Source organism: Schistocerca serialis, chromosome 4 (assembly GCF_023864345.2).
Source record: "Schistocerca serialis cubense isolate TAMUIC-IGC-003099 chromosome 4, iqSchSeri2.2, whole genome shotgun sequence".
NCBI classification, from domain to species: Eukaryota; Metazoa; Arthropoda; class Insecta; order Orthoptera; family Acrididae; genus Schistocerca; species Schistocerca serialis.
This window is the reverse complement of record NC_064641.1, coordinates 234,613,937-234,638,137: the sequence shown is the minus strand read 5'-3', so window position 1 is coordinate 234,638,137 and position 24,201 is coordinate 234,613,937. Positions and strand designations below refer to the sequence as shown.

The 24,201-nt window shown below is 41.0% G+C and overlaps 1 protein-coding gene across 5 annotated transcripts in view; it reads right to left on the bottom strand.

Annotated features, from left to right (window-relative positions):
- Positions 1–3,283: 3,283 nt before the first annotated feature.
- The window catches only part of LOC126474976 (UDP-glycosyltransferase UGT5-like), a 215,922-nt gene continuing 195,004 nt past the window's right edge, over positions 3,284–24,201 (bottom strand). For 2 of the 5 annotated variants that reach the window (XM_050102499.1, XM_050102502.1), the window contains 2 exons: positions 19,276–19,495; positions 3,284–4,891 (listed from right to left, as the gene is read on the bottom strand). In XM_050102499.1, the coding sequence (XP_049958456.1) occupies positions 4,615–4,891; positions 19,276–19,495 (497 nt within the window). In that variant the 3' untranslated portion in view covers positions 3,284–4,614. The remainder of the gene's footprint in view (positions 4,892–19,275; positions 19,496–24,201) is intronic. The other 3 variants (XM_050102500.1, XM_050102501.1, XR_007586618.1) reach the window with 2 other exon arrangements.

Here is a 24,201-nt window from a genome sequence, read left to right as displayed (position 1 = left end):
AGGTAGCCTGCATTTTGGGGGTAGATTTTTTGAGAGAAAGGGACGCAGTAATCGACCTTTCTCGGGGAAAATTAAGTTTGATGAACGTGGGTAGGAGGATAGAATTGTCCATGCTCAGATCTGAAGAGGTACCTGTGCCTAATTGTAATGCTATTAACATAAAATGTAGGAATCAGTGGATACTACATTTAGACAATCATTTTCTAAGACAAAATCTCTATTATCCAGACGTACAAAGTGATCAATTAAAAGCAAATGTGGACGCACTTGTGAACAAAGTATCACAGTCCGAAAATTTGAACTCAATGCAACAGCAGGATTTGGTACAGTTATTACCTAACTATGCAGATATATTTTCAGAACGACCAGGAATTGTTAAGGGGTATCAATACAATATCGAGGTGAAGCCTCACAAAACCTACTGTCGAGCCTCATACTCCATTCCTTAGTCCAAGAAGGAAATAGTAGCTATCTCTTAGCAGATCCCCACTCAGGGAGAGTACGGGGACTGTATCCGTGTAAGGATGTGAAAATATTCCTACAGTAAATGACTAATAGTCCTATGTGTTATGTGTAAGAAACGTACACCATTTTTTTGAAAATGAATGAACATTAATGATGTGTGATCTGTGAAGATAATGTACTAGTGTAGAAGTATTTAGTTATAAGAATATGATTGACTTTCTCTTTTGTTTATGAATATTTGTGTTATGTCTTCTTTTAATTAGTGTTAGCTTAAACATGCTCTAAATGTCTGCACAGATAACCTGATTAGTGCAATTATTTGTAGTGTTAAATTGTGACAGAGATCGGTCAGGAGGAACATTTTAGTAGTGATTAGTTTGTGTACTGCATAATATTCTGTATGTGTGTCAAACTTGAAATATTTCTTGGTACAATCTTTTCTATTATATATATATATATATTTATTTATTTATATATGTGTAGCTGTCAGATTGACAGATTCGAACCCAGAATAATATCAATAATATGAGACCCTGAGAACTTTATTTTCAAACCAGTGTTATCAAAGAGAATAATGCACCCAGTAGTGACCCGAGGGCACCATGGGAGGCAAACTTATTGCAAATTTAAGTAACGCAAAGTTACGCACAAAGAAGCTTCAATTGAAGCATGTGCAGATCCAATCAGTTAAAAGAGATAGCCTGATACAGTCCAAGTCAATTTTAGCCTACAGAGACTACGCTGTAGTTATGTAGGACCTTGCAAGTAAACTGAGACATAATTTCAAAGGAGTTATTGAACAATATGCCTTAATCCGGCTGGAAGGCACAAATAAAATCTACTCGAACATAAATATAGATGATTTTTGGGCAAACTAATACGAAATTTTAATATTTGTTACCATGTACGCAATTATCACACTCAACACGCCGCTCAACAATCACTCCGCACCGCTCACCAACTACAGCATTATTGACATATTCCAAAATATTTACACAAACTGCATAACATGTCAATGAACTCCATTTTTGATAAACATTGAACACTTATCATGTATACCCGTAAATTGACGAGAGAAAATGAACACTAACAAGTGTAGGAGATGGATTTGTAACACGTAGGTAGTGGGAACATTATGAAAAGTGATGTTGTGCTAAATGATTAAAAAAAAAAAAAAACTAAGTGATATATCCTAGGACAAGTGACCTTGCAGTATATCGCAAAATTAATAATAACGAGTTGTTAATCACACACAAAAAACTTTCGTTGAACTGTATGTGACTGTGATATTATGTAACCGTTGATGCCAAACTGCTAAATCAATTCAAAAGAATGACTGTTAAAGAGACAAGATTAATCATGAACCAACTGGGATGGCTGGGCTCCGGCACAGTTTTGCCCAGGTTTCCTGTCTGCCTTCGCCCAAATGGGGGAGCCATGAACGTACATAACCCTGGGACTAATTAAAAGAGCCATTCCATAAAAAAATACAGAATTGTAAAGAACGTTACTGGCACCATTGTGTCAAAGTATAGAAACTCTTTGCCAAATGCTGCCAGGGAGCAATGTAACGTTCCCTGGCAAGCTCACACTATTAATAAACAAAAATTTAATTGTACCATATACGCTGCTGTGAAGCAATTTGTATATACTGTAATTATTTAACAAAAAATATTATTTAATTTTGTGTAAAAGACATTCGTTATTATTGTAATATTTTCTGTAGTAATATTCCCGATGTATTTATGATTGTAATATTTCTATACTCATAATGTAATTGCGAAATGTGTCAATATCTGCGATAACAAAAATGTAAAATTCAACCACAGAGGAAAATAATGTTGTAAGATTACAAAGAGATGTTAATGGTCAGCAGTAATATAAAAACCACCACGTAGTGTGTATTCTTTGTCGTCTCCCTGTAGAGCTGAAAGTGAGAGCAAGCTGTGACGTAGCATTTTATGAACGGGTAGACTTCTTCTGTCTGTATCTAGATTTATCCGCCATTAGAGGAGAAATTACAAACTAATGTAAGTTGACTTATTGTTGTGGTCTAAATACATTATAATTTATCAAAAGTGTGTATTATTAATGTAAATTAGCTTGCCCATGTCATCTATAATATTTCTTTAAAGAATTTTCAGCGTTTTTAGCGGTGTTGCTGGGCTGTGCCGCGACCGAACGATTTGCAGCGGCGGCACATTTAAAAAATTGTTCCGCTAAGGAAAAATTAACCAAACCCGTAAATCGGGAGCGGATAAAAATTTAGCAGTGAATTAAGAAAGTGTTTTTCCTTTTACAGCGATCCTGAGACTGACGGAGTTATTTACTAGTTTCACATTTGTGCATTCATAGGCGGATAGTTAACGTTGGAATTTAACAATTTTGGTTCTTTCAAATAACTTAAATGTATAGTGAAGTGTGTTTTATCGATGATAAGTAAACGTCGGCTTGGCAATATTTAACCATTTTCTGCTAATAGAGACAGTCTTGTGTTCCATAGCTAACGCCGGGAAAGAATTCAGTAAATACTTTAAAAAAAACCCACTGCATTTAGAAAATGTGTGCCGAGGCCGAGTTATATAAAGGATTTAATTCTCAACTAAATATTCTTAATCAGTTAATATGAATTCACATAATTTTAAACGTACTTAATTCTGTGTAAATGAATTTTTATTACCACAAGTAAATAAGAGGTCCTACAACAAAGTTCGTACGTACAGAAGGAAAGAAAAATAAAATCAAAAACGCTATTTTTTTTAAAAAAAGGTAACTATTTATTATTTATTTATTTTTTTAAATTTCATTAAAACTGGTAACTGCAGCGTATATACTGGGTGATCAAAAAGTCTGTATAAATTTGAAAACATAATAAGTCACGGAATAATGTAGATAGAGAGGTACAAATTGACACACATGCTTGGAATGACATGGGGTTTTATTAGAAACAAAAAAATACAAAAGTTCAAAAAATGTGCCCGACAGATGGCGCTTCATCTGATCAGAATAGCAATAAATAGCATAACAAAGTAAGAAAAAGCAAAGATGATGTTCTTTACAGCAAATGCTCAATATGTCCACCATCATTCCTCAACAATAGCTGTAATCGAGGAATAATGTTGTGAACAGCACTGCAAAGCATGTCTGGAGTTATGGTGAGGCATTGGCGTCGGATGTTGGCTTTCAGCGTCCCTAGAGATGTCGGTCGATCACGATACACTTGCGACTTCAGGTAACCTCAGGTAACGGACTGAGGTCTGGGGACCTGGGATGCCAAGCATGACGAAAGTGATGGCTGAGCACACGATCGTCACTAAACGGCGCGCAAGAGATCTTTCACGCGTCTAGCAATATGGGGTGGAGCGCCATCCTGCATAAACATCGTACGTTCCAGCAGGTGTTTATCAGCCAGGTTGGGGATGATGCGATTCTGTAACATATCGGCGTACCTCTTACCCGTCACGGTAGCAGTTATTGCTGTCCAGCGCCATCTGTTGAACATTTTGTGAACTTTTTTTTTTGTTCTAATAAAACCCCATGTCATTCCAAGCACGTGTGTCAATTTTTACCTCTCTATCTACATTATTTCGTGGTTTATTAAGTTTTCAAATTTATACTGACTTTTTGATCACCCGGTATTTACTGATAAACAGAAAAAGTGAAATAGGTAATTATAAGTAGTAAGTTTGCCTCTTTTGTAATACGGTATGTGTTTGTTGAACTCTACTAAAAAGGGTCGTAACTACTGTGTCTAGAGCCTAATCAGTTGCAGCAAAAGATAAACACTTTAATATATAGTAAGTAGCGTTTGATGAACATACGTTAACTTGACTTTCGTTACCCAGTGCGGGACGTGATTTTGTTGCAGAGAGCAGTCTTAGAGATGATCATCACGATCTCGTGCTCTTCCTATGTCGAACTTGATGCAGCTAACATATGAATAGCAGGTTGTCATGGCGTGTATGTTCTAGCGTTTTTATCACTTCTCCATAGAAGTTAGATTTGCTCCAAGGACACTCATTAAACTTGCAGGGACGAGTCTGTTAAGGAAGCGAAAGTCGCGCACATTATAGGAGCACTCCTATGAAATACGACTGCAGCATGTAAGACGTGTCTGTCAGATTTCTGACACGTGATGCAGGGACACTTTCACTGTTTCTTCAGTTTGCTGGGTCGAGTGAGCCACGAGAAGAACCACCGAGTCAGTTTGTAGAGGAGAAACGCCGCCACGGCCGCCACAGCCAGTATGAAGGCTATGACGTCGAGCAGCAGGAGCTGCCACCAGTGCAGGTCGAGGGCTGCGCTGCGCAGGTGGGGGGCCCCCTGGTGGCGGATCACGTACTCCACCCACCACACAGCACTGTCCAGGGACGTGCTCTGGTGCTCCCGGTAGATGGCAGAAAAGCGTTTCATGTTCTCCTGGTAGCTGCAACAGTGAAACGGCATAATTCCAAGACTGACTAGATTTAAAATATTTGATATTTAAGAGCTTAGCATGATGGATTGCTTCCACCAATAATATACTAACAGGAAAGTGGCACTGTCAATTCCAACAGTCCCGCTGCTTGCACTGCGCAAAGCATTGTGTCTGCCGGCCAGTTCTCAAGTTGCAAACTTCTCCAGACGCTAAAACTTTGCTGATTTAAAGAAAGACCGTAACTCCCTCCATAATTAAAATAGTGAATTTCAGAATTTTTACATGTATTTGTAGAAGATAGTAGTTTTTTTTAAACGTCAAGCTTTTTAAGTATTATATATTCCAAAAATTGGGAACTAAAGAAGCAAACACCCAAGCTTATACGTAGCAAATGCAATCCGATATGCAACTTCGGAGTGTCCCCTTGCTGCGATTTGTATTTTGATTAACAACGAAAAAAATATTTCAGGGAATTCAGTAGCTTTAGAGACACGACGAGACAAGTTTCAATCTGTTTAGAGACACTGACCCTACGATTTACCTTACACAAAAGATTAAGGAAAGGCAAACCTACGTTTCTAGCATTTGTAGACTTAGAGAAAGCTTTTGACAATGTTGATTGGAATACTCTCTTTCAAATTCTGAAGGTGGCAGGGGTAAAATACAAGGAGCGAAGGGCTATTTACAATTTGTACAGAAAGCAAATGGCAGTTATAAGAGTCGAGGGGTATGAAAGGGAAGCAGTGGCTGGGAAGGGAGTGAGATAGGGTTGTAGCCTATCCCCGATGTTATTCAATCTGTATATTGAGCAAGCAGTAAAGGAAACAAAAGAAAAGTTCGGAGTAGGTATTAAAATCCATGGAGAAGAAATAAAAACATTGAGGTTCGCCGATGACATTGTAATTCTGTCAGAGACAGCAAAGGACTTGGAAGAGCAGTTGAACGGAATGGACAGTGTCTTGAAAGGAGGCTATAAGAAGAATATCAACAAAAGCAAAACGAGGATAATGGAATGTAGTCGAATTAAGTCGGGTGATGCTGAGGGAATTAGATTAGGAAACGAGACTCTTAAAATAGTAAAGGAGTTTTGCTATTTGGGGAGCAAAATAACTGATGATGGTCGAAGTAGAGAGGATGTAAAATGTAGACTGGAAATGGCAAGGAAAGCGTTTCTGAAGAAGAAAAATTTGTTAACATCGAGTATAGATTTAAATGTCAGGAAGTCGTTTCTGAAAATATTCGTATGGAGTGTAGCCATGTATGGAAGTGAAACATGGACGATAAATAGTTTAGACAGGAAGAGAATAGAAGCTTTTGAAATGTGGTGCTACAGAAGAATGCTGAAGATTAGATGGGTAGATCACGTAACTGAAATATCGTGTGATGGGGGCCTCCCGTCGGGTAGACCGTTCGCCTGGTGCAAGTCTTTCGATTTGACGCCACTTCGGCGACTTGCGCGTCGATGGGGATGAAATGATGATGATTAGGACAACACAGCACCCAGTCCCTGAGCGGAGAAAATCTCCGACCCAGCCGGAAATGGAACCCGGGTCCTTTCGATTGACAGTCTGTCGCGCTGACCACTCAGCTACTGGGGGCGGACATCACATAATTAATGGGGAGGTATTGAATAGAATTGGGGAGAAGAGGAGTTTGTGGCTCAACTTGACAATAAGAAGGGACCGGTTGGTAGGACATGTTCTGAGACATCGAGGGATCACCAATTTAATATTGGAGGGCAGCGTGGAGGATACAAATCGAAGAGGGAGACCAAGAGATGAATACACTAAGCAGATTCAGAAGGATGTAGGCTGCAGTAGGTACTGGGAGATGAAGAAGCTTGCACAGGATAGAGTAGCATGGAGAGCTGCATCAAACCAGTCTCAGGACTAAAGGCCACAACAACAACAGAGATCTCTGCGGTGCAAAGCCCCATACTCGGGATATGAGCGTAGGCGAGCAGATGCAGAAACCACCCATGGCAGTGTGCTAGTGGAAGTGGTTTGCCGTTGCCTGCCTCCGATCTGTTATAAAGTGTTAAGTCTGTATCTGTGTCGTGTGCATGAAGTGGAAGAAGGTGCAAACCGGTGGCCAGCACACAGTCTTCCTCTCGAGGAAAGCACCGGGGTTAACATCCCTATCCGACGGACGAATCACCAAGAAGTGTCACATGCCCTCCACTTCATGAGACACTGCGCGGAAGTTTGGAACTGAATCCAGGACTTTGGCTTAAGGACTGTTGAGCAGGAACATTACACCACCACCACTTTTCCCCTTGCCGGGCAAATACTGGAAGTGAAAATTTCATCCACCACCAGGATTATCACCGCTCTAGTACGCGCCAGCGACCTCGGCTACTCATAGAGATCTATACCATACTTGAATTTCAGTTTTTTACTAGGCTTTTGTGAGACATAGAAGCTTTACGGAGATTTTCTGTCGACAATGAGAGGGAAGTGCCGTGGGGGCTGCTTGGACTCGTGACAATTTCTTAACTGTCGACACTAAACATCAGACAACTAATTTAAATCAGACTGTAGTTGTTCCAAAAACTATCTTGATCATGTGTTTTTAAGTGCGTTTTGGTGAATAGTTATCTTTGTACTGTGTACAAGTGCAACTACGAAAGGAAATCAACATGCGGTGTACGCCAATATGCAGCGCGGCAGCGTGTATTCCAGTATTGTAACTGAGGAAGAAGTTACATTGACGTGTACTATGTGCGAAATGTTAATAATGGCATCAGCAATCACAAATCTCAACTGACTGTGAAGTAATGGCAATGATTCATACACTGTGTGAAGGAAAAAAGGAATCGGTATACTTTCTCGATGAAATGTATACAGTTTATGGAGAGAATGTGAAACATTTATATCACATGTTTTTGTACGTACAGGATGACGTACGCGATCAGGCAAGGACGAACTTGTTCAAAATTTGAGAGAAAAAACGTAGAGAACATTATCTGAGTCGTGTAGGAAAAGGGAAGAGTAAATGACAAGTTGAAGCTTAGAGTCAGTCCATAACAGTATTTAATTTACAGCAGATATTAGCTACATGTTTTCTCCAATGGGAAATCCTGTCTAACATATTCCGAAAAACATTATAAACGTAACTTCTTCCAGTCTTGTTTCATGTACAAGTATCCATATCTATATATCCCGATCGCGTAATTGGTGGTGTACATCTCATGAAAGGAGGTTTCTCTTTCCGAATTCCGTTCTGGTTTAGAGTTTTAACTTGTCACATATATTTCATTCGATCATTTTCCCGAAGCAGCAGCCGACAGATAAGGCTACTGCAAGTTTTGTGCTCTTTTGGGCTCCGACATTTCTTCCAGATGACCGTAACATCCAAGGATGTTTCTGATTGCATACGCCGACGAAGGTGATTGTTTTCAATAGTACATTTTGCAAGAAAAGAGACATGTGTTCTGTTCGTTTATGCTGAGTCTACTGAGAGAGCTCACACAAGCTTACAGAAGCTCATGAAGTGTCGACAGACGTTTTCTTAAAAGAAGATGTTGCTCAGTGGTGCAGTTTACAGATTAACACACAATAATCAATTCACCAAAGTACAAGGAAAAATTGAAATCATTTTTTATTACTTAGTCGACATTTATGGTTCAAATGGCTCTGACGACCATGGGACTTAACTTCTGAGGTCATCAGTCCCCTAGAACTTAGAACTAACCTAAGGACATCACATACATCCATACCCGAAGCAGGATTCGAACCTGCGACCGTAGCGGTCGCGCGGTTCCAGACTGTAGCGCCTAGAACCGCTCGACCACTCCGGCTGGCAGTCGACATTTATATTTCCCTTGTATAGGCACGGGCTGGTTCTTTAATGAAAATGAAAGAAATACAAATATACGTTCTAACGGGGCAACTACTTAAGGTGCTCTAATTTCACGTAAATTTATGTTAAGACATAACTTAAGGTTGCATATGTATATAGTAAAACTTGATACATACGTTAATGTATTTTTAATAATAACTGACGTTAATTTCCAAATTGCAATCGTGTTAACGTTTCTCCTCGTAACATACAGTGTCAAAAAGCGGGGACGGGTAGTGTGAGGGATTATATACTTCTGTGGAAGGGTAATTTGTATAATGTGACCTCCAGAATACTGCGTGAGCTTCGAGGTTTGATGCAGAGTTCATGTTGTAGTTGGCAGCACAAATTAGTCACCTCCTTCCTAATCGTGCGTGATGTCTTGACGAGGTTCGACGATGGTTGCCAGTTTCTGCGAGGCGGACATCTCTGTCCAATCATTCCTGTCACAGCAACACGAGCAGCCTAGACAAATTTCCTGCTTACCGCTCCGGACGTTTGGCACAATTTATCGGAGATGTTCATCTGCATTCCCTTCAGAGAGCTTTGTGGACCTACAAAGTCGCCATCTACGTGCGTCCGGAATTAGCACGACATATCACCGCCAGCACAACGACTCCGCTGCGACTCTACTCGTCAGTAATCCAGGAACTTATGTTCTAAAACCAGTCTGCCTCGTCTCAGAATTCAAAGAAGGAAAAGATTGAAAGGGGTCAAAATGACCAATGAACAAGACGAACTTTTTTGTGGTACGAGAATCTCCTCCAGTCAGACGACTGTTCAACATCTGAAATTCGAACGAACGAGTCCCTCGGGCGTGGCTCTAAGAACCAATGCTAACTCTAGGTGCAAACTGAGATGCGTATAACACGTGAGAAGTGACACGATAATACAGCGCGGCGCGCACTTTCCGCACGTGTCGCACTTGTCCTGCGCGTATTGAGCCGCGTACACATTCTTTACTCGTGCCGATGCGCAAACGATTGCACAGAAACTATTCTGTAAAGAAATAGATTTTTACGTCACCTGTAGCTTTATAAGTTAGCTTCATGATGAAGAGGCCATTATTTCACTAATGGTCGTACTTATTGTAATACTCACATTTAACTAAGAGTTAAAGTTTCCGATTAAAAATAGGGGTCGCTATGATTTTGTATTTATTGCATATTACACGATATGATGCTGTCTATAAAATTTAACTAAGATAATGAATTTTTCTTTCTCCATTCTCAAGAAAATGGATGTATGTAACACGTTTACTGCCGATCGGACTCGCGAGAGAATGAAATATTCATAACATCCTACGTACCTCTTAAACACATTGAGACATCGAAACGAGATTTTGGCGAATTACAGCACACATGGAGGACAGTATTACGCCAAACCGTCAACACATAGAACTTCACTATGTACGGCGATGTCGCAGAAGCTATAGTTTTATTTTATTTTTTTTTAATCCAGAACTGTAATCTTTTAAGTCATCGACAGCTAGTGAAAAGAGAATTTCCTAGTATGAAAATAAACATGAAATTTCTTCGGTTATGTTACTGCAAACCGACACAATGAGGTTTTTCATAAGCTATTGACATCCTGGTTGCCAACTGCTTGTTTAACGCGGTACTATGTTTCAGAATTCTGTCGCAATAGCTACTGCAGGGTGCGTTTGAGCAAATTATACTGTGTTTTCACAAAAGAAGCACAATTACACCTGTCAACAAGAGAGATGCAGCCGTTACTCATAAACGATGATACTTCTTCGAATGAGGAAAAGTAAACAATTCACACAAAAATAAACCGCCGATTCTGTTCCAATTTTGGCGAAATCCCAGTAACTAAGTTTTTAATAAGTGAACAACTGAAATGGAAACTTACCGAAGGATTTTCGTTCAGTTCTTCATGTAAGGAATATCAAAATAGTGAAGAGTGTATGCTTCAGGCGGAGTGACGCGCACATTCCAGATGATGGTTACTCACCTATGGCTTCAGTCCAGAACCGCGCTGCTGCTACGGTCGCAGGTTCGAATCCTGCCCCAGACATGGATGTGTGTGATGTCCTTAGGTTAGTTAGGTTTAGGTAGTTCTAGGTCTAGAGGACTGATGACCTCAGATGTTAAGTCCCATAGTGCTCAGAGCCATTTGAACCATTTTTTAGTAGTCATTCCTCGCCTGGTGACGCTGCTATCGCCTGGATTTGATATCGGTAGTAGGTCAGTGGTTATAGTGTTCTGACTGACAGGTGTATATAGAGAAAAGGAGCGGATCTATCGCATTTCCTTGGGGCAGTGCTGATGATACTTTCGTCTCAGATCAACAATCGCCGTCCAAAACTACGTACTATATTCTACTACTTCAAAAGTTTGCGAGCCACACATGTATTTGAGGACCTATTCCGTATGCTCGGACCTCTGTTAACAGTCTGCAATGCGACACTGTGTCAAACACTTTCCGTAAATCTAGCAATGTGGAATCTGCCTGTTGCTCTGACAGAGAAAAGTGAAAGATGAGTTTTTCACGATCGATACTTTCTAAATCCGAGTTGATCTGTGGGTAGAAGCTTTTCTTTATCAAGGAAATTTATCATATTCTAATTTAGAATACACTCAATAATTTTTCTGTAAACTGACTTTGGTGGTTCATGGTGTGGGTCCCTGTTGTCATGTCCTAGTTCATGGACCACGGGCAACGTATGAGTGGCCAAGTAAGTGGTCCTGACAGTCGGGATACCAGTTACTTTGGAATAAGGCTGGGCATCTCGGACATATTCTGAGTCGTGGTCAAAGACTACCAAATCCACTGGTTAGTCCCTCAATCATTAGGGGTAAAACTCAATGGGACCCGGGGCAAGTAAGGCAAGCAACCTGCTTCCCTGGTACTTTAAATATGATGCTGGCAACAATCAGAGCAAAATGCCTCGGACCTTTGGAGGTGACGGAGTCCCACCTCTAATTGACAAACCAGGGAATCCTAAGATACGACTCGGCTGACGAATGGAAACGAGATGGGGAGCTGTTAATATCAATGGGGGCTACTAATAAGGTAGAGCTGGCAGAGGCTGCAAGTAAGATGGGGTTGGACGTTTTAGTTGTTGGTGACATTCGGGTAAGGGGTGAGAAACAAGAGGAAGGGGGAGAATACAAGGTCTACCTGTCAGGAGTGAAAGCAGGAATAGCACAATGGGGTGTAGGGCTTAACATCAGGAAAGAAATGAAACCCAGTGTAGTTGCAATAAGATACATAAACAAATGACTAATGTGGATAGATTTGACAGTGTCTAGAAAGAAAATTAGGATTGTGTCAGTATATTCGTATTGTGAAGGGACAGATCAAGATAAGATGGATAGTTTTTATGATGCACTCAGTGATGTAGTTGTTAGAGTAAAGGACAAGGACAGTGTTCTGCTCATGGGTGATTTTAATGCCCGGATTGGAAATCGAACAGAAGGGTATGAAAAGGATATGGGTAAATTTGGAGAGGGTATGGAGGCCAACAGGAACAGGAAATAACTCTTGGATTTCTGTGCCAGTATGGGCTTAGTAATCACAAACTCCTTTTTTAAACATAAGAACTATTCAGGGGATTCTTTGATGACAATGATCACTATTTAATCTGCAGTGAAATTGGTATTGTGAGGCCGAAAGTGCAGGAGGTCAGGTCCATATGTAGGAGGATAAGAGTGAAGAAACTTCAGGATAAGGAAATCAGGCACAAGTACATAACAGTGATCTCAGAAAGGTACCAGTTAATTGAATGTGGTCAATTACAGTCATTGGAAAAGGAATGGACAAGGTACAGGGACACAGTACTAGAAGTGGCTAAAGAATGTCTTGGAACAGTAGTGTGTAAAGGTAGGATGAAGCAAACAGCTTGGTGGAATGACACAGTCAAGGCAGCCTGTAAAAGGAAAAAGAAGGCGTATCAAAAATGGCTACATACTAGAACCCAGGTAGACAAAGAAAGTTATGTTGAAGAAAGAAACAAAGCCAAACAGATAATTGCAGCATCCAAGAGGAAATCTTGGGAAGACTCTGGAAACAGGTTGGAGACTTTGGATCAAGCTGCTGGAAAACCATTCTGGAGTATAATTAGCAGTCTTCGGAAGGGAGGTAAGAAGGAAATGACAAGTATTTTGGACAGATCAGGAAAACTGCTGGTGAATCCTGTTGATACCTTGGGCAGATGGAGGGAATATTTTGAAGAGTTGCTCAATGTAGGTGAAAATACGATCAGTAATGTTTCACATTTCGATGTAGAATGGGATAGGAATGATGATGGAAATAGGATCACATTTGAGGAAGTTGAGAAAATGTTCAATAGATTTCAATGCAATAAAGCGGCTGGGGTGGATGAAATTAATTTGGAACTCATCAAATACTGTGGAATGTCAGGTCTTAAATAGCTACACAGGATAATTGAAATGGCCTGAGAGTCGGGACAGGTTCCACCAGACGGGATGAAAGCAGTAATCACACCAGTCTTTAAACATGGAAACAGAAAAGACTGTAACAACTACAGAGGTATCTCTTTAAGCAGCATTGTGGGTAAAATCTTCTCAGGTATTGTTGAACGGAAAGTGCGAGTATTAGTTGCGGACAAATTGGATGAAAATCAGTGTGGGTTTAGGCCCCTTAGAGGTTGTCACGACCAGATCTTTAGCTTTTGGCAAATAATGGGGAAGTGTTAAGAATGAACAGGAAATTGTATCTATGCTTTATAGATCTAGAAAAGGCATATGACCGGGTTCCTGGGAGGAAGTTATTGTTTGTTTTACGAGATTATGGAATAGGAGGCAAACTTTTGCAAGCAATTAAAGGTCTTTACATAGATAGCCAGGCAGCAGTTACAGGGTAAATTGAGTTCATGGTTCAGAGTAGTTTCAGGGGTAAGACAAGGTTGCAACCTGTCTCCACTGTTGTTCATATTATTTATGGATCATATGTTGAAAACAATAGACTGCTCGGGTGAGATTATGATATGTGAACACAAAATAAGCAGTCTCGCATATGTGGATGACTTAGTTGTGATGGCAGATTCGACTGAAAGTTTGCAAAGTAATATTTCAGAGTTAGATCAGAAATGTAAGGACCATGGTATGAAGATTAGCATCTCCAAAACGAAAGTAATGTCAGTGGGAAAGAGATATAAACAGATTGAGTGCCAAATAGGAGGAACAAAGTTAGAACAGGTGGATGGTTTCAAGTACTTAGGATGCATATTCTCACAGGATGGCAACATAGTGAAAGGACTGGAAGCGAGGTGTAGCAAAGCTAATGCAACGAGCGCTCAGCTACGATCTACTCTCTTCTGCAAGAAGGAAGTCAGTACCAAGACTAAGTTACCTGTGCCCCGTTCAATCCTTCGACCCACTTTGTTGTATGGGAGCGAAAGCTGGGTGGATTCAGGTTACCTTATCAATAAGGTAGAGGTTACAGATATGAAAGTAGCTAGGATGATTGCAGGTACTAGTAGATGGGAACAATGGCAGGAGGGTGTCCACAATGAGGAAATCAAAGAAAAACTGGGAATGAACTCTATAGATATAGTAGTCAGGGCGAACAGGCTTAGATGGTGGGTCATGTTACACTCATGGGAGAAGCAAGGTTATCCAAGAGACTCGTAGGTTCAGCAGTAGAGGGTAGGAGGAGTTGCGGTAGACCAAGGAGAAGGTACCTGGATTCATTTAAGAATGATTTTGAAGTAATAGGATTAACATCAGAAGAGGCACCAATGTTAGCACTGAATAGGGCATCATGGAGGAATTTTATAAAGGGGACTATGCTCCAGACTGAACGCTGAAAGGCATAATCAGTCTTAAATGATGATGATGATGACTCACTTTAACGGTATTAGTCTGTAATATTGTGTGCCTGTTTTTCTTATACATGGGAGTCATCTGCACTTTTTTTTCAGTCGCTTGGGGTTTCCCCTGAGGAAGAGATGCACGATAAATAGAAGCTAATTATGGAGCTAAGGGCGAAGAATTCTCTGTGAAACAGATTGGGATTCCACCCTGACGACTTACTTGTTTTCAACTCTTTCTATTAGTCCGTTTGCTTATTATTATTTGCCAAAAACTACATTTCGGTATGACAAGCCGTACATGAAATATGAGTGGTCTCGTGACTCCTCATGCTACGAGGTGTTTTTTTTAAAGTAAGTAACATTTTGAAATTAAAAAAAGACGTGGTAAGAAACGGTATCTCAATAATTTTATTTTTACGTATCTACTTTTCTACATAATTTCTGTCAATATTGAGGCACTTGTCATAACGTTGTACCAGTTTTTGAATACCCTCCTCATAGAAGTCTGCCACCTGACTTGTTAACCACTGCATCACCACTGTTTTGACTTCGTCATCATCTTGAAGACGCTGATTGCCCAGGTGTTTCTTCAAGTGTAGGAACAGATGGTAGTCACTGGGCACAAGATCAGAGCTGTACAGAGGATGATCTATAGTTTCCCATCGAAAAGATCTGATGAGATCTTTGGTCTGATTCGCCACATGCAGATGGGCATTGTCTTGCAGCATAACGATGCCCTTGCTCAACTTGCCACTTTTGTTCTGAAGTGAACGGCGCAGATTGTGCAATGTCTTACAGTAAGCTGCTGCATTGATTGTCTCATTACGAAGCGGAAATTCCACAAGCAATACTCCTTTTCTGTCCCAAAAAACTGTGCACATGATTTTCCGGGCAGAAATTGTTTGCTTAAACTTCACTTTTTTGGTTGAATCTAAATGCCGCCATTCCATGGACTGTTGTTTTGATTCTGGTGTGACGTAGGCCACCCATGTTTCACCGCCCGTAACAATTTGCCTTAAGAAATCATCACCATCATTGTGGTACCGCTCAAGGAAAGACAATGCACTGTCTAAACGTTTAGTTTTGTGCACAGGCGTCAAGATTTTCGGTACCCAACGTGCGCACAATTTTCGGTAATTCAAGTGGTCGGTCACAGTGCCATACTAAACACTACGAGAAACATTAGGAAAGTCATCCCGCAAGGAGGAAATTGTAAAGCGTCTGTTTTCTCTCTCCTTATTGTCCACTTCCTGCACCAAACTTTCATTAACGACCGAAGGACGCCCACTCCGTTGTTCATCATGCACATTTGTGCGGCCATCTTTAAATGCTCTTACCCACTTTCTTACCATTCCATCACTCATAATGTTTTCTCCGTAAACTGCACAGATCTCACGATGAATATCGATTGCTTTTAGGCCTTTAGCACTAAGAAATCTTATAACAGCCCGTACTTCAGAGTCGGCGGGACTCACGATTATCGGAGGCATCAAACACTCAGTGCACTACTTAAACAAGGAAGAATCAGTCTGTAATGGCGTCAGTGCGTAGACAACAGGTTTAGGTACCCAGTGCACATGCGCAGAGCGCCGACCGCAGCGCTGCGGCCGCGGTGTAGCAAAACGGTACATATTTAAAAAAAACACGCCTCGTATATTATGCACGGTGCGAGGACGCGATGTATTGGCTCGAAATAACCAGTTCGCCGCGACGGCGGGCAGTGGCCGCAGCGCCAGATACGCGCTCTGTATGGCGAACACCGTGCAGCGGCCCGGTCGACGGTGGAGGTGGGCCACTTTGTCAGGACAGGCCATTAGGCCCTAACGCCAGTACTGGGCACATAATCGACGTTACCAGACGAGATGTGCACACCGTGAAACCTGCTCCTATCAGTACTCTTGAATTATGTGTGGAGCTCTGTGGGGATGTGGAAATTCGCAGTAATAATTACATTCGGACATTGTTAATGATACAATACGAACTACACTAGTATACTCTCGCCGCGAGAAGTGGCCGTGCGGTTAGAGGCGCCATGTCACGGATTGCGCGGCCCCTCTCGCAGGAGATTCGAGTCCTCCCTCGGGCATGGGTGTGTGTGTGTTGTTCTTAGCATAAGTTAGTTTAAGTAGTGTGTAAGTCTAGGGACCGATGACCTCAGCAGTTTTCTCCATTACGAATTCACACACATTTGAACGATTTTAGTACAATCTCAGACTCAAAAAAAGACACCACAAAGGAATTATCTGAATGGAACGGAAATCGGTAGCTGTGATGTACATGTACAGACAAGCAACAGTTTCAGAAAAGTTTGATAATTTATTCAATAGGAAGAGCTTAACAAATTGAGCAAGTCAACAACACATTGCTCCACCTCTTGCGCTTATGTAAGCACTTATTCGCCTTGATATTGTTTGATAGAGTTGCTGGATGTCCGCCTGATAGATTTGCGCCAAATTCTGTCCAATCGACGTGTAAAATCGTCAAAATCCCGAGATGGTTGGAGGGGCCTACCCATAACACTCCAAACGTTCTCAATTGAAGAGGGATCCGGCGACCTTGCTGGCCAAGGCAGGGTTTGGGAAACACGAAGGCTAGTAGTAGAAACTTCCGCTGTGTGCGGGCGGGCATTATTTTGCTAAATTCCGAGATAGTTTGAGGGGCCTGCCCATAACGCTGCAAACAGTTGAGAGAGATCTGGCGACCTTGCTGGCCAAGGTAGAGTTTGAAAATAACGAAGGCAAGCAGAACATTTGGAGCATTATGGCAGGACCCTCCAATCAGCTTGGGATTTGGACGATCTAACGCGCCAGTTGATCATAATATGATACGATTTCCCTCAAGAGGACATCCAACAACTCTATCAGTCACCGGCAAGCCGAATAACAGCTTGCATAAGGGTCAGAGGTGGACCAACGCGTTATTGCTTTGTACACCTGTAATATCTATTTGTCTGTATATGTACATCACATCCACCGATTTCCGTCCCATTCGGATAATTCCTTCGTGAAGTCTCTTTTTTTTGTGTGTGTCTTAGAGTGTGTTTTTTTTTATCACTATTATTGCATGTTCGGGGTGGAGTGCCACTATGTTGACTGTAATACATAGTGTGCTTGGCATGGTAGACGCGTTGTTGGTATCTGCAAAGAATAAAGATGACGATATAGTTTCCTTCTTTTTTTCCTCACAGTTACAAATAAATCCTATTCCACCGTTCCAACAGCTGTCGTGTCCGAGTCATTCCTACTTGTTTTGCGGTAACAGCTGTACCTTATGCCACTACCGAAAGCTGCGACAAAGTGACATGAAGGCGGTTGTAGGACACTCCATCGTTTGGAAGTTTCGTTTCTGTCCTGACTTCATTTGTTGCTTCACATATGACGAAAATAAAGTACAGTTTAAAATCAGTGAATCTCTCAAAATTTTTCTTAAATATATTTACAAGTGCCAATTGCTTATTGCATTGAGAAGTGTAGCACGACAGATGGCTGTAACCTTTGAAACTATCAAGAAAATGAAATGCTATGTTGTATTAAAATGTTGTCATGATCGGGCTCTACGTTTTTACGAAAACTCAGGCCAAGTGCAAGCCTGCCCTCAGAGCTCAGGCATACAGATCGGATTAAATTTATTGGCAAAAGTTATCATCCACAAGTACAGATGTGCATGCGAATAAAAGACTTGCGGATGCTGTTAGGGAACTTTGCGGATAAGGGACTTCGCAATGAAGGGCGTGTACTGTTTTTCTTACCCGCACAGACCTCGAGTTCTGGGCGACAGATGAGTGGTCATAGATTGCGATACGTCCGTAACGCGTCTCGTTGAGTCCATACCCGGTGCATCATCGGCTTCATTAGAGGGTAAATGGGTGCTGCTCGCTACTAAATCATCATCATCATCATCATGTTGGACCGTTTCCAGCCTCTGGCAGGGCCTGTATGGAACATAGGCCTCTCCATCGTCTTCTGTCTTGCCACCATCTCTCTGTCTTCAACTTTGTCCAGTCTTCTCCTTTCTTCTGGAGGCACTCCTCTACTCTTTTAAGCCATATGTCTCCCGGTCTCTGTCCTTCCAGTTTCATCTCGTGTATCCTCCTGGGTATCCTCTTCTCCTCCATTCTCTTAACGTGTCCATACCATCTCAGCCCTGATTTCTCTATCTCCTCCTGTAGTGGTTCCACTTTCATGAACTCTCTGATCCTCTTATTTCTAACCTGTCTATGTCATTCCATTACTATTTCTCAAGAATTTCATCTCACTAGCTTGTACTTTGCTTTTCTCTCTTCCTTTCATAACCCAGGTTTCTGATGCATATGTCAGGATCGGGACATAGTATGACCGGTATATAACCTTTTTACTGATTTGGGGTACACCCTTGCTCCATATCAGGCTTCTGACACTCTTCCGCCATGCTTCTGCTTTTCTCCCCCGCTCGTTCATTTCTCTGTCGTTTTTTCCATCTTCCTGTACCAGGCTTCCTAGGTACTTGAAACTCTCCACTCTCCTCAATCGTTCCCCACCAATTGTCATTCCCGTTGTTCCTCTCTCCTTCTTTCTTGTGATAATCATCTCACTCTTACTTATGCTAAATTTCGTCCCATATTCTTGTACTGTTCGCTCCCATACGTCCAACTGCTCTTGGACTTCCTCCTCCTTATTCCCCCAAATCATCAGATCATCTGCAAACATGCTACTAGATACGTATATCTAATTCAGCTGGTTAGGACAGAATTCACATGGAACACGTTGTGACTTACCTCGGATCTTCCAGAACTTTCCGCAGGGAGTCCAACATAGAATCCTTAGTAATGGCCCAGAAATCTATTTTGACTCCAATTCCTGATCTGAACATTTTTGCTACGTTGTACTGCTGATCTCCAAAGAAGGGAACTCCGACGAGAGGGACACCGTAGTATGAAGCCTCGTTGAAACTTTGAAGTCCACCCTGAGTGATGAACAGGCGGATGTTTGGGTGAGCTGCAATAGAATTTCGAAGAAGCATGTGCCAGTGGTACAGGATTCATAATAGAAAATCACAAAACTCCAGGTAAAAATGTTTAACTACTTATGAAACTGAAAGAATCCAGTCTGTTCTTATTCGTGATAAGCATATAAATATCGGGAGTTTCATAAAGCACCTAGATTTAAAATACTCGTATTTTTTGTGGTAAGAAGTCAGCAACACTGTCACTAACATTTTGACCCTTGAGAAGTATAGTGGAGAAGGGTGGTAACAACTGTAGACTTTTTTGTGGCCCCTAATAAAGAAGTGTACTGGGAGCGGTAAATGCAAGCTCCTAGACTGCCTCAATGTAAGAAATGGCGCGCAGGGAAAAAGTGTTGGCTCTTGTGTGTAGAAGAAAAACATAAGATTCAGAAGAGATAACCTGTGTGCCTCGCACACAACTGTCGAATGCTTTAATCGAAATCGAAATCGTTTAATGCGTAGTCATGTTCAGTGATGTACACGAAGCTGAAGTCAAAAAGTGTATTCAACGATGACTGCCACTGTGCAATACTACTAACTGATCTTAGTGGATAGCACCAAGTAGAGTACACCCAGTTTCAACGAAGCAGTGCTGGGGAACAGAATATTCAAGAGTCCGCCAGTAACATTTATGTTAACGTTCATTCGTAACAGTGGAGAAATATAAAACTGCTGAATGCATATGAGCAAAACCACAGTAAACGAAAGAAAACGATTACATGAAAATTGTTACAAAATTTCGGGCTTCGCGAATCGTCGAATGATTCAGATGACAACGAAATTTGAAGAAGCAGGTGTCACGAACGACAAAGGCCCATAAACCTTCCTGATTATGTTTGGTTTCAGATGTCATGATGGGTGACTGTGTTGTATGAATGCCAAAGAAATCGATTCGTCACTGCTCTTAACAGTTGCATTTCTGATCAGTCAACTGGTATCTACAACCTGGCGGAAGATCTCCAATTTCACGTCAGCATAGCCCAGTTAAGAAAACAATTGCAGCCATTCACAGGCAACCTATCGACTGTATATGTTCATTAAAAAAGACGGGATAAATTCCATGTGTCAGCCCCTCCTAAAACAGTAACTGAATTTAAATTACTTACGTATGGTTGTATTTACAGGGATTGGTCAAAATAGCATGAATAATTGAGAAAAATACAAAATGTTTATGAGGAGGCTGTTGATCCTCTTTTGGAATGAATAACATCTTTTATTCTGTGTGATATGAACAACTCATGCACACGCTCCGAGGCATACATACTCACTTCTACAGGAAGTTTGCTGATTAATTAAATATTCTTGGATGAGGAAATAAACGGTCCACTTTGTGCTACAAAATGACTCAGGAACATTCAGTTATAAACATATCAGTGGATTGACGGAGCCACACAAGGCGCTTTATTTCGTTATCGTGTGAACTAAATAAGTCTAGGACAGTTCCAGCTACGAGAATGACAGCACTATTCCCTTTAAGTACAGGTAGTTCACTGAGGAGCAAAATTTGCTGCGTTGAATTAAGAGGGGCCTCAGTTTTATATCCATAACCCCAATCTGTCACCAGCTCATGCAGACCAATAAAGTCACTGTGCAGTTTCACACCTTACAACATCACTGAATCACCGACATGATTCTCATTAAGAGGGGACAATCAATATAATAGGCATTCTCCAAAAGTAAATATGTACACTGGTTGGATATATTGTGGGCGACGATTCATCTTACCAGATGACATTCTCCCCATTAATGTCGTGTTCAATTTGGACCCTCTCGATACCAATTTCGAAGTTTTTTCAAGGTAAAATATTGTGTAATTTATGTTTTTGAAACAGCCGCTCTACCGTGAATGTTTGTGACACGTAGCTTACGCCACATAGCGCATGATGAATTCAGTCGCGATAACAACTGAAATTAATGCACATCTACAGGCAGTTTTATTTGGAGCGCTGCTGTTTTGCAGTTTCTGACCGTAATTCGCTTCAAGTTTTGGTCATATTTGTGCTTGAGAGATGTCTGATATAGGCTGTCCTTGCAATCGAAACGGTACTTCTGTCGACACCAACAAGGGCTGCCATTTTCGGTACTAAGGCTTTTTCAAATCGGGCCCTAACAGTCGTGCCTCTTTTGGAATCTTGGAAAGCATGCATAACAAACTTTTAACACCTAAATATGTTCTGCATATGTCCGCTATCATATAGACATGAACAGGTGTGAGTGCATTCTTACCCGTCTAATATCACGAGTCAACACAAGGGGGCTGGAATATATGACAGATTTCCTTTGGGTAATGCTGTTACACAGGTGTTCATACCATTTTTTCCAGTCTTAGATGTAATGTTTGTAAGTTGTAATTTCAACAACGTAGGAATGCATCACCAAGCTGAATAAAGTCGTTCGTTTAACCAGGCTGATGCAGTTCTGTTTGTGATGTTTATGTAAGTCCAGTTAGTTAGCTATGTATAAACTTGTATAATGCAATATCAGTCGGTAAATCATCTAAAAGTATGTGTTACATATATTTGAGATTGATAATTGTTATACTATATGTAATCTTATGAATGGTGTTCAAGTTGTAAGTTGCTACACTGAGTAGAGCAGTTGGTCACATGGCCAAGTTTTAAATAGCCAGTCAGCAGGGTTCATGGTCTTCGTCACTTGATCGTTGGGTTGGTTCTGCTAAGATTTGAGCGGCGAGAGAGTCGCTTGAGCTTAAGTTTTTTGTCGGGATTTCTAAACATTTCGATGTGCACCAGCTCCGGACTATTTTGATGTGTACCAATTCGTGACTTAGAAATATTTGTCGCCCTGAATGCTAATCGACATCTCACCGAGGGCTATCAGTAATTGCCTTTTCACTCGAGATGAATTTTGTTACTTCATAAAAACTTGTGTTCATTTGATGAACTTTAGAATTTGAATGCAGTTTGAGTTGATTTGATGCTCGGCTCGATGCCTTTAGTTTATACTCATTACTATCTTTGAATGTTCGGCTTGCTCTGCAAAAAAAAAAAAAAAAAAAAGTTATCTTCGATGAAGAGTCATCGACAGATCTCGAAGTAACTTCGAGTGTTCCCCAGGGAAGTGTGTTGGGATCCTTGTAGTTCATGTGTGTATTAATACCTCTGGGACAATGTTAATAGTAATATCAGACCTTCCGCAGATGATGCATTTATCTATAATGGAATACTGTCTGAAAGGAGTTGCGCAGGTGTTCAGTCAGACCTTGATAAGTTTTCGAAGTGGTGCAAAGACTAGCAGCTTGCTTCACACGTTTAGAAATGTAAGACAGTGCACTTTACAAAACGAAAAAAAGTAGTGTCTTGTGACTGTAATACCAATTAATCACATCTGGAATCGGTCAACTCTTAAAGATACCTGGGTGTAACATTTTGTGTGGATATGAAATGAAACGATCGCAAAAGGCTGAGTCGTAGGTAAAGCAGGTGGGAGACTTCGGTTTGTTGGCATAATACTAGGAAAATGCAGGCAGTCTACGAAGGAGGTTGCTTACAAATCACGCTTGCGATCCATCTGATTATACTGCTCAAGTGCGTGGGAAGCGTACCATATAGGACTGACAGGGGATATTGAATGTATACAGAGGAGGCAGTACGAATGGTCCCAGGTCTGTTTGACCCGTGTGAGAGAGTGACAGGGTTTCTGAAGAAGTTTAACTGGTAGACTCTTAGAAATAGACGTAAACTATTCCGAGAAAACTTACAAAATTTCAAGAACCAGCATTAAATGATGACTCTAATAATATACTAAAGCCTCCGACGTATTGATCCTGTACATATAGTAAAGACAAGAATAATTACAGCTCTCACAGAGGCATTTAAACAATCATCTTTCTCGCGCTGCGTATGTGAATGGAACGAGAGAAAGCCCTAATAACTGTACAGTGGGACGTACCCACTTGTCATGCACCTTACAATCGTTTGCTCAGCTAATAACGAGCATCAAAACGGACGTGGGGTTAGTGGAAACAGGGTTGTCGTAGCGAGACTGAATATTGTAACCCCCAAATACTACAAAAATAAACGAATAATGTTCCTGTTCAAAAACGCAGATAAAAATTCACTTAACGCCTTCCTGAGAGACAGTCTCAACTATTTCCAAATTAACAGTCTAAGTGTAGACCATATGTGGCTTGAATTCAAATAAATAGTATCGACAGCAACTGAGAGATTAATACCAAATAAATTAATAAACGACGGAGATGGTCCCCCTTGGTACACAAAACGGATCAGAACACTGTAGCAGAAACAACGGAAAAAGCACGCTAAATTTAAACGAACACAAAATGTCCAGGATTGGCGATCTTTTACAGAAGCTCAAAATTTTGCTCGGACTTTAATGCGAGTGCTTATAATAGTTTAGACAACGAAACTTTGTCTCCAAACCTGGCAGAAATCCAGAGGGATTGTGGTCGTATGTAAAGTGTGCTAGAGGCAAGACACAGTCAATCAATACCTTCTCTGTGCGACAGCAATGGAAATACTATTGACCACAGTACTGCCAAAGCAGAGTAACTAAACAAAGCCTTCTGAAATTCCTTCACCAAAGAAGACACAGTAAAAATATCAGAATATGAATCAAGAGCAGCTGCCAACATGAATAACTTAGAAGTAGGTATCCTCGGAGTAGCGAAGCAACTTAAATCACTTAAAAAACGCTAGTCTTCCAGTCCAGACCG